Source organism: Protomyctophum bolini (assembly GCF_963924005.1).
Source record: "Protomyctophum bolini genome assembly, chromosome: 8".
In the NCBI taxonomy this organism is placed as follows: domain Eukaryota; kingdom Metazoa; phylum Chordata; class Actinopteri; order Myctophiformes; family Myctophidae; genus Protomyctophum; species Protomyctophum bolini.
Window position 1 is genome coordinate 2118701 of NC_137869.1, and position 11279 is coordinate 2129979.

The window sequence follows — 11279 nt, forward strand, 5'->3', positions numbered from 1 at the left end:
TTTTTGGCAGCAAATTTCTATTTTAGTCATAGTCTCTTGAATAGTTTTCACTTAGTCTTAGTCACATTTTAGTCACCGGGAATGTTCTAGTGTTTAGTCTAGTTTCAGTCGACTAAATGGCATACGATTTTAGTCGACTAAATCTACAGTTGATTTAATCAACTAAAATGTGTTTTGACAGGCCTTGATGTCGTTGTAATGACATATTTTACACTTTGGTTGCATGCTGAAAATAGCAGATATACAATCTCGCAGCGCGACGCGTTGTGAGATTGTATATCTGCTATTTTCAGCATGCGACCCAGCAGAAAACTGGATCTCTTGTCCACTAGTCCCTTCCTAACATTTTAGTCTAGTTTTTATTTGTTTGACGAAATTGTCAGTATATTTAGTCTTAGTTTTAGTCACCATAGATTCGTTTTTATTTAGTTTTAGTCAGTGAAAAAAAGGTAGTCGACGAACATTTTTCCTCTTAGTTTTAGTCAGTCGACGAAAACAACACTGGCGCGTTATATCACTTCACGTTTGAAAGCCACCCCCCCCCCCCCCCCACCCATCGCATCCCGAACAAAACCAAATCATATACACGAAAAGATGGCGTCGCTCATGCGCTGGTTCTTGAGGACCTTGACGCTGAGCCGGCCGGGCACCGGCAGGATCCTCAGAGGGACGACGTGGCCGGTGTTGAAGTACGGAAAGAGCGTGTGCGTGAACGTGTGCTGCGTGAAGGCGTGTACGAGCGCGCCCGTGTCCGAGTCGGAGAAGGACAGCCTCCCCTCGTCCCAGTCCAGCTGGACCCGGATCCGCCGCGGTCTGTGCGTCGGCGTGGCGAGATCGGTGACCGGCGACACCGCCCCGCTGTGCGGCGGTTTGGACACGGCCGTGTATTTCCCCTGGTAGAAGCCCATCCCCCAGAGCTGCCCCGCGTCGTCCCGTCCCTTCCTGCGGTAGGAGTCGGCCAACACGCCAACCTCCCAGTCCTCGTTGTCCCCGACCTCCACGTCCCACGCGTTGGTCCCCGAGGCGAAGCCCTCGGAGCCCAGCACGTAGCCGTAGTGGTCGAAGCGCTCCGGGTTGACGGGGAGCTGCTGGCCCTCCTCTCCGGGGCTCACGCTGGTCAGGTCGTGGGACACGAACAGCACCGGGTGGGCCGTGTTGGGGTCCAGGATGACCGGGTTGTAGGAGACGATGTCCTTCATCTTGTTCCAGAGTCGGAAGGCCAGGTTGCCCAGGTGTCTGGTCACGTCTATCAGCGGTCCCGAGACCGGCGGTGGGTCCGGCAGCTGAGTGAGCTGGACTCTGAGCATGGTGGTCTTGTAGTTCAGGAGGAACGAGACGGGTTCTGCTCTCAGCTGCTCCTCTGTGGCTCTGATCGTGCGCGTAATGGTCGATATGTCTTTCTTCAGAGCCTCCATCTTGTCCTTCACCATCAGACTCTTCTGCTGCTCTTCCACCCTCAGTGCAGCGAGGCTGTTCGCCTCTTCGTCTTCTAGGAACTGATGAAGCTTCCTGAACTGTACTTTAATCTGCCTCTCCGTGACCCGGGCCTGGAACTTGAAGTGGTTTGCCGTTCGGTCACTTCTCTGAAACGACTCCAGTTTCTCCCGCAGCGGCTTCAGCAACTCCTCCACCTCGTCCTTGCGGTCCTTCGCGGCCTCATCGACGGGCCTGCACCGGTGGTCGGTGTGCTTCTCGGAGTCCCGACACACGACGCACACCGCCCGCTGACACTCCAGACAGAACAGCTTGAGCTTCTCACCGTGCGGGCCGCAGAGACCGTCGGACCCCGACGGCGCTCTCTTGCGCTTGGAGGCGCTCTCCCTCTCCCGTACCACGGCCTGGCACAGGTTTCTCACGGCCAGGTTGCGGGGCAGGTTACCTACGGGATGTAGGTCCTTGCAGACGGGACACTGCCTGATTCCCTTCAGCCTCCACCACTGCTGCAGACAGCGCTCGCAGAAGGTGTGGCTGCACGACAGGAGAACCGGGTCCTGGAAGATGTCGTGACACACGGGACAGGAGAGCTCCTCCACGGGGAACGACGACGATGTGGACGCCATTTTTATAGTCTCCGAGCGACGCTACAAACACTCAGAGGTCAGAGGTGGTTTACGGTGCCTCTGCTAGAACGCTCCCTGAAGTTTACTTTCACTGTGAATGAAGAGGGTGGCTGTGGTTAAAGTCCATTCAGTGTTCCCTCCTGTAGCTGTGTAGGGGGCGCTGTTGTGCCAGAAACAGAGAGAGAGAGAGAGAGACAGCGCTGCACTGTTGCCTGCTAATGAGAGAGAGAGAGGAGGGGGGGGGGGGGGGGGGAGGAGAGAGAGAGGGGAGATCAACACTCAGTTCACACGGGTGTGATTTTTTTTGCATAATCATCAATCGTTTCCATGTTGAAAAATGTACAGACGTATTTATACAGACATGTATTTCGTGCTGCTATTTTTCTTTTCCTTCCTAACTTTCCAATGTTACATGTAGGAGAAAACCTCCGCAACACCTAGAAGTGAGGCGTATGCTAGTCTAGGGCTGACCCAACAACATCCATTCATCCACGTTCAATCGATACGCCACGGGAATCGATTTTGAAATAAAACATATATAGAATAGTCATATTAAAAAAAAGCAGGCGCTTTTGGTCCGCGAGACATGCCTCGCAGCACCTCGCAACGCCTCCTCTTTCCACCGTGTTAACCCATTCTGACCTGAGATCAGATTCTTACGAGGTTTCCACTGGACACACACTGGTCTGATGAACCCATTCTGACCTGAGATCAGATTCTAAAAATGTCAGTCGTTCTTCGATTTAAAAAAAATAGCAGACCTACAAGCTCGTGGAAGTGGCGCGCTATGAACCCGTTCAGAATGGGTTAAAATAAAATGTGAGACGCCAGAGGGGCTTAATAACAAAATAATAGGCAATATTATTAGGCCTCTGGTCAAATATGACATCAAGGCATTTAATAGCAACTTAAGTAGGCCTAATTACCTATCAGGTCGCTAAACCTGTCCCGTCCCACTTGTCCTACACAATCGATACTTCCGTCCCTCAAATGAACAGTTTGGATCTGATCACCTCAACAGTGCATGCAGCATGACTATGAGGTGCCTTAACTATGTGGGATTTCTCCATCGGCATCGCATCGCTTTTTTCCCCATGCCTGTATAATACACACACTCACAGTCACGCTAACTTTATGATCAATCAAATCAACTGTGGTTGATTTTATTATTTCTGTCAGGGTTGAAGAGTTCATTCATGTTACCGTTCGTTTACAATTTAGTTTGGATTATATATTTTTTTATTTGATGGAGAGGTAATGCCTGTTTAATTGTTAAATAAAAGATGGGTTTCGAAGCGTCGACGATCGACATTTTTTCATTTCAAAGCGTCGATCATCAAAAGCGTGATCGAAGGTCAGCCCTAGTTTCAACACTAATTTAGATGGTACAATAGTGTTAAATGCAGAACTATAGTCTATGAACAGTAGTCTGACATAATAGCTTTTCTCTTCTAGATGTACCAGGGCAGTGTGTAACTATAGTCTATGAACAGTAGTCTGACATAAGAGCTTTTCTCTTCTAGATGTACCAGGGCAGTGTGTAACTATAGTCTATGAACAGTAGTCTGACATAAGAGCTTTTCTCTTCTAGATGTACCAGGGCAGTGTGTAACTATAGTCTATGAACAGTAGTCTGACATAAGAGCTTTTCTCTTCTAGATGTACCAGGGCAGTGTGTAACTATAGTCTATGAACAGTAGTCTGACATAAGAGCTTTTCTCTTCTAGATGTACCAGGGCAGTGTGTAACTATAGTCTATGAACAGTAGTCTGACATAAGAGCTTTTCTCCTCTAGATGTACCAGGGCAGTGTGTAAAGCAAGAGAGATGGCGTCCTCCACAGATCTATTTGAACAGTAAGCAAACTGTAAAGAGATAAGAGATAACCATTTTCTCCAGGCATTTCATGAGAACAGAAGTCAAGGCAACAGGTCGATAATCGTTGAGACAGGTTAACAGGTTTTTTCTTGGCAATGGGTACAATTATTGTTTTTTTTAAACTACAATGGCACCACACACACAATGACAGGGACAGGTTAACTATGTCTGTACAGACCCATGACAGCTGGTTATAGCATGTCTTAACCCATTCTGAACGGGAACCCGTTTTGGTGTTAGCACCATGTTATGCTTTAGCTATTGAAAAATAGCAGATCTACAAGCTCATAGCGCGCCACCGAGTGGCGCGCTATGAGCTTGTAGGTCTGCTATTTTTGAAAAATCGATGAACGACTGACATTTTTAGAATCTGATCTCAGGTCAGAATGGGTTAATCAGACCAGTGTGTGTCCAGTGGAAACCTGGTATGAATCTGATCTCAGGTCAGAATGGGTTAAATATGTCTGTACAGACCCATGACAGCTGGTTATAGCATGTCTTAAGGACACGAGAGGGATATCCCGTCTGGCCCCGCAGCTTTATGAGCAGTGCTCATAAAGCTGCGGGGCCAGACGGGATATCCCGTTTGTTTGTGCAACAAACCATGTACAACCCAGATTCGGCACAAACAAGGGACTAAATTATTTTCGCTCCTATGCCACCAAAATGTGGAACGCCCTACCTGTTGTAGCCAATTTGATGAAAATGCACTGAGAACTTGACACTGACTGACAACCTGGGCTTAGGCGGGTCTCAGCCAATCAGGCAGTCTATTTGTATGAGTCACGGGTGCACAGCAGCAGGGATTTTGGGAAACACCACAGGGAAGCCACACAGTTTTTTAACCGTGCGTGTTTTGTTTGTTTTCAGTTAATTTGAGTTATTTTTGGTTTATTATTGCTTTACTAGTTTGTTTATGTTATGCCTCATCCACCCCTGCAAACTAAATAAAACACTTCTAACTGCACTCGCAACTATACGACCTGATTTTCTGCCATCATCAATCACCACGCGTTCGAAAGAGCTTCACACACCATGTCCCTCACTGGCATAATTTCAATGAAAAGTGCCTTTACACTACCAACAGTCATTAAGACATGTGAATCCCTTGACTCCTTCAAAACCGCTCTCAAAGGGCACCTACGGGTGGCTGCAATTCGAAACTGGCCTCTGTAAAATCTGAATCCCCCACCCCCCCCCCCCCCACCCCTTTTCCCCTCACTGTATATGTATCTTTTCCCTTTTTGCTTCCTATATGATGAATTCCTGTTCTGTTTTTTAACTACATAGAAGTGTATATTTGTACGTCTCTAAATGTTTTGATGAATTGAACAATGTGGACCCTGTTGTAAACAAGGGTAATGCTTAATTGGGTCGTCCACTCACAGTTAACAGTCTTTGTATTGAGTTTGTATTACTTGAAATGTACTGTAATTCTACAAACTGTTAATACATATTTCAATCAATCAATCAATCAAAGCATTAACTGTTTGGAACGCTTTACTCACAGTCCTCTGCGTCCACCTGCAGGTCCACCGCCTCAGGTGCGCTCTGCGCCGTAGCTGGGTCCGAGCTGTGAGCCAAAAACTGACTGACCGTGTGGACCGCTCCCAGATGAGACGGAGCCCCGAGTCCAGGTGGTCGGTGTTGGGTCCGGTTCCTCCGGTTCCGGATCCCACCCCTGGTCTCAGGTCAGGTGGTCAGCAAAGGGTCAGCTGGCGTGTTCAAACAGGATTCTAAATCAAACACAGGGGGGGGGAAATGAAAATAAATAACTCGGTTCTTATTCTCTTAAAACATTAACACATGAGTGTGTTAATGTTTTAAGGTGTCCCCAGTGTATCCTTTTAGTAGTTAAAACAGAGTGAACATTAAAGGGGAGTGTATCTTTTTAGCAGTTAAAACAGAGTGGACATTAAAGGAGAATTCCATACTAAAAGGCTTTCTTACCTTTCTTTGTAGTTGTTACGTCCCCATCAAAGAGGTCCAGGTGTTATTTTGTGCAAAAGCTCCTTATTGGCTATTTCCCCTACCCTAAGCCCTAAATGAATTGGATGGGATGTATGGGGTGTTGTGCTAATTCGCTTATTTCCATCGAAATAAGTAGTAAAGTGTGCCGCTTGGGTTATTATTTACATTATGAAGAGAGGATATATACAAAAAATATATACTTTTGAGCGATGGAAATAAGCGAATTAGCACAACACCCCATACATCCCATTCAATTCAATGCAATTCATTTAGGGCTTAGGGTAGGGGAAATAGCCAATGAGGAGCTTTTGCACAAAATAACACCTGGACCTCTTTGGTGGGGACGTAACAACTACAAAGAAAGGTAAGAAAGCCTTTTAGTATGGAATTCTCCTTTAAAGGGGACTCCAGTGTATCCTTTTAGTTAGCCGCAATTTGCAACTCTAGATTTTTTTACAATTGGCTGAATCTAGAGTTGCAATAACCTCCATCGACTTCCTATGCATGGTTTTGGTTTTGCATTGGTTTGTGACCTCCTGGTCTTAAATTACGTTAAACTCACCAACATTGCAGCTGTAGTCCAAGCTTGAATTATCCTCTTTCGATCTGGTGTCGCTTGTTTATCATAAAAGTCCCCGTAAAAAAAGTTATGAGCTACTTTCTGTCCAAAATATTCCACAACTATTATTCCGAGCCACCATCTTGGATTTTTTCAACGTGCCATAAAACAAGACGTGAGGGGGAGCGCTTGTTTAATAGTGTCCCTCCCTCCCTAGGGTGTCGGCCTCTTCTTTGGGTGTCTTACCTGCGCAGGTAAGATTCTATTAAACAAGCGCTCCCCCTCACGTCTTGTTTTATGGCACGTTGAAAAAATCCAAGATGGCGGCTCGGAATAATAGTTGTGGAATATTTTGGACAGAAAGTAGCTCATAACTTTTTTTACGGGGACTTTTATGATAAACAAGCGACACCAGATCGAAAGAGGATAATTCAAGCTTGGACTACAGCTGCAATGTTGGTGAGTTTAACGTAATTTAAGACCAGGAGGTCACAAACCAATGCAAAACCAAAACCATGCATAGGAAGTCGATGGAGGTTATTGCAACTCTAGATTCAGCCAATTGTAAAAAAAATCTAGAGTTGCAAATTGCGGCTACCTTTTAGTATACTTGACAAAGGATGGATGTCGCTCAGTTTCTCTTGACAGCAGTGTTGTTTTTTTATTTTAGTTTTACTCATGGTCTCTTGAATATAGTTTTAATTTAAGTCACATTTTAGTCACCTGGATGTTAGTCTAGTTTTAGTCCACTAAATATAAGATTTTAGTCGACTAAATCTACAGGTGATTTAGTCGACTAAAATGTATTTTATTTTTTATTTCTATGCCATCGTAATGGCTGATTGTAACGCTTGCTGAAAATATCCGATGAGCTTGTAGGTCTGCTATTTTCAGCATAATGACTTATACTGGAACTCTTGTCCACTAGTCCCTCCCTAACATTTTAGTCTAGTTGTTGTTTGACAAAATCAAAAAGTATATTCAGTCTTAGTCATCATGTCTTAGCTTTCATTTAGTTTCCATTCAGTTCGTCAGTGAAAAAAGGTAGTCGAACATTTTTCGTCATAGTATTAGTCTAGATTAAACAAGCTTGACAGTAAACAGGCAGTTTGTCTCTCCTTTGTCCTAACCATAGCTATGGGGGGCCGCAGAGCAAAGCCTCAAACACATTCTAGTCAATAATGTAAATAGCATCTTGATTGCATCAAGTACCCGACTGGACAATATCTTTAAATGGACAGCTGCTACTTAAACGGATCATGACCTTAATAACTGGGTATGCGCATGCATAAAGTAAGTGTGTCAAAGCGAGTGGAAAAGTGAGTTTAATGTTATTTACAATCAGATAGGACTTTTTTCATTGGCTTGTAATTGCACTGGATTGTCTTAAAACACGATAGTCTTATGTTGTGCTTTACCCGTTTGTGCGACGAGGGGCGCTGTTGATGTTCTGTTTTTGTTTTAACCTGTACAGCACTTTGGTCAGCTTCTGTTGATTTAAATCAAATGTGCTATATAAATAAAGTTCGATTTGTTTTGACAAAAAGTGCTAAACAAGCAAAGGCTCACGTGGAACAACAACATAACGTAAACCAATATACTAGTCTAGTATACTCTAAACAAAACGATTGTAAACATGATGATTCATGGAAAGGGAACGCCACAACAACCAGTAAGGTTTAGTACAACAACAACAACAACAACAACAACAACACAGACATACGCATACACAGACAGACTGTAAAGACATTACTAGGTAAAGGAATTGTCCATAATTATTATTGTAACGTTTTAAGCACGCTGAGCTGGAGTCGAACCAACTCAGTAGACCAGGCTAGGCGAGCCGAGCAACACGCCGCTCCGTTAGAGGAGCAATACGTCACGGCCGGGTCTTTCGTTACAAATACAATATTAACGAATAATATCATGTTCTCTTTCAAACGTATGAACTTAAGACAAGCATACCTCAGTCGGTCCCGACTCCCGCAGCGCCGTGTGTGTGTGTGTACGTATCATAGAGCTATAATGCGCGTAGAGTTGTTAAGTTATTGTGTATTGTAACAGTCAGCTTCCCGCGCGCGATATGCTATGCTCCCCGAGCAGGAAGTTTGTGGTGCAACCACTACCGGTGTCCCCCTGGCTGCCTCGACGTCACCACTCACTATTAGTTCCGGGCTGATTCAGACATAAAACTGAGACAAAAACACTTTACATTTGTTTCTTTCTTTCTTTCTTTACTCGTTCATTCAGAGCTCTTTATGCGTTAAAAAAAACATGGACCCAAGACAAGTCCCAAACCTCTGAAATTGGTTCTGAGATCCGATGGAGCCGAAATAAAATAAATAAAACAAATTTAAAAGACACCCGGAGCACCGGAGTGACATTAAATCTCATGTTTCACCTCAATGAATAAAGTAAATCCAATAAATCCATGCTTGATTCCACGGATCCAGGTTTATTTTTAAACTCACTGACTCACTCACTCAATTAAATTCAAAGGGCTTTATTGGCATGAGAAAGCATACGTTTACATTGCCAAAGCAGAAAGCACAACACAACAATATGACAACAATGCAGCTCAACGCATACTCACTCAATCAGTGATTGCAATGACCACTAGAGGGAGTGCTTTGCAGCTTAATGAGCTCAGTCTATCGCTGAAGCAAAGCTGTGAGAACTTTCTCTTGGGGAGGGGGACGAAAAATATGTTATTTCAGTTGAAAAGCAGATCTGCTTTGCTCCCAGAAAGTAGACACCTGAAAGCTAAACGCAGGAGAAGCCAAAACAAACCCCACAGGACTGCACCTACTCCTATTTCAAAACTACGTAGGCCTGCCTAAAAAAAATCCACTGGGTTCCCAAACATTCCAAACTATTTCAGCTTAAGTTTAATACAAAAAAACAGTTGTTTTTCTTCTTATTATTAGTGTAGAATTACTTTTATTGTTATTAATGTTTTTCTAAATTTCTGAAAAAAATTGGATCAGTATTAGTATTATTGTTTAGGAAGAAGTGTCACCGGCCAATGTTTTCAATGAACACTTGCCTAACAAAACCCAGTCCAGCATTGATTTACTTGTAAAGATATAGTTGCAGAATCTAAGAAGCCGTACAAGAGAGTCAACATGTCTGAAATGACTTGTCCCGTGCCCTATTTACCCATTAAATGACTTGTCCCGTGCCCTACCCATTAAATGACTTGTCCCGGGCCCTACGTACCCATTAAATGACTTGCCCCGTGCCCTACCCATTAAATGACTTGTCCCGGGCCCTACGTACCCATTAAATGACTTGCCCCGTGCCCTACCCATTAAATGACTTGCCCCGTGCCCTACCCATTAAATGACTTGTCCCGGGCCCTACGTACCCATTAAATGACTTGTCCCGGGCCCTATACGTACCCATTAAATGACTTGTCCCATGCCCTACGTACCCATTAAATGACTTGTCCCATGCCCTACGTACCCATTAAATGACTTGTCCCATGCCCTACGTACCCATTAAATGACTTGTCCCATGCCCTACGTACCCATTAAATGACTTGCCCCGTACCCTACCCATTAAATGACTTGTCCCGGGCCCTACGTACCCATTAAATGACTTGTCCCGGGCCCTATACGTACCCATTAAATGACTTGCCCCGGGCCATTCGTACCCATTCCAAGGTGCCGGTGCGGTGGAGATCAAAAAGCCGCAACATGACTTATTTATTTTATTTGTGCTGCTCTGTTCTTTATCAGTAGAGTTTGTTATGGACAAACCGGCCTTGTTTCCTTCACATGTTTCCTGAGCTGTAGATTTGCAGTGGAGAGAGAATGTAAACAAAGCCAGCGACTGTTTGGCCAGCCGGGTTGGTATGGCCATCAAAGTGAACGAACACACGCACACGCATGCGTATGCGCACGCACGCAGCCACACACACACACACACACACACACACACACACACACACACACACACGCAGTGCTGTGAACCCTTCTGGCCTTGGCCTGGTGGGAGCTGCTCTACTTAACACACACACACACACACACACACACACACACACATCTCAATACTCAATCTTTTTGTGTCTTTGACCCATGCATTGATTGATTGAATGTATTAACAGATTGCAGAATTACAGTACATTTCAAGCACAACTCAATACAAAGACTGTTAACTGTGGACGACACCATGAACATAAAGTATTACACTTGTTTACAATAGGGCCCAACATGTTCAATTCATCATAACAATGCTGCTCTTCTATTGAGAGACTATATATATTAGATGATGTCAATTAAGGTCACAATCTGACCCATTATATTCAATTTATCCACCGAGCAAGCGGGCAGCTGGCTCTATTAGCTGAGTGGTGTAGAAATGTCAGCACTGCACGGTGCAGGAAAACCGGGTTCAAATAGTGCAGCTTTAATCTCACAGACAGCACCCCCGTAGACTAGTACCTCCATTTGACCTGCTCTACAGGCCCATGTCTCACAGACAGCACCCCCGTAGACTAGTACCTCCATTTGACCTGCTCTACAGGCCCATGTCTCACAGACAGACAGCACCCCGTAGACTAGTACCTCCATTTGACCTGCTCTACAGGCCCATGTCTCACAGACAGCACCCCCGTAGACTAGTACCTCCATTTGACCTGCTCTACAGGCCCATGTCTCACAGACAGCACCCCCGTAGACTAGTACCTCCATTTGACCTGCTCTACAGGCCCATGTCTCACAGACAGCACCCCCATAGACTAGTACCTCCATTTGACCTGCTCTACAGGCCCATGTCTCACAGACAGCACCCCCATAGACTAGTACCTCC

At 45.0% G+C, this 11279-nt stretch overlaps 1 protein-coding gene across 1 annotated transcript; it reads right to left on the minus strand.

Annotated features, from left to right (window-relative positions):
- Positions 1-571: 571 nt before the first annotated feature.
- Positions 572-8515, minus strand: LOC308320721 (E3 ubiquitin-protein ligase TRIM35-like). The gene is made up of 3 exons (XM_080771373.1): positions 8433-8515; positions 5446-5673; positions 572-2272 (listed from the first exon to the last, which is right to left on the minus strand). Exon 3 carries the CDS (start codon positions 2058-2060, stop codon positions 579-581), a length of 1482 nt encoding a protein of 493 aa, XP_080627499.1. The 5' UTR covers positions 2061-2272; positions 5446-5673; positions 8433-8515; the 3' UTR covers positions 572-578.
- Between the last annotated feature and the right edge of the window lie 2764 nt (positions 8516-11279).

Excerpts from the sequence above, each read along its gene's own strand:
- LOC308320721 (XM_080771373.1), bottom strand. The coding sequence starts at position 2,060 with ATGGCGTCCACATCGTCGTCGTTCCCCGTGGAGGAGCTCTCCTGTCCC.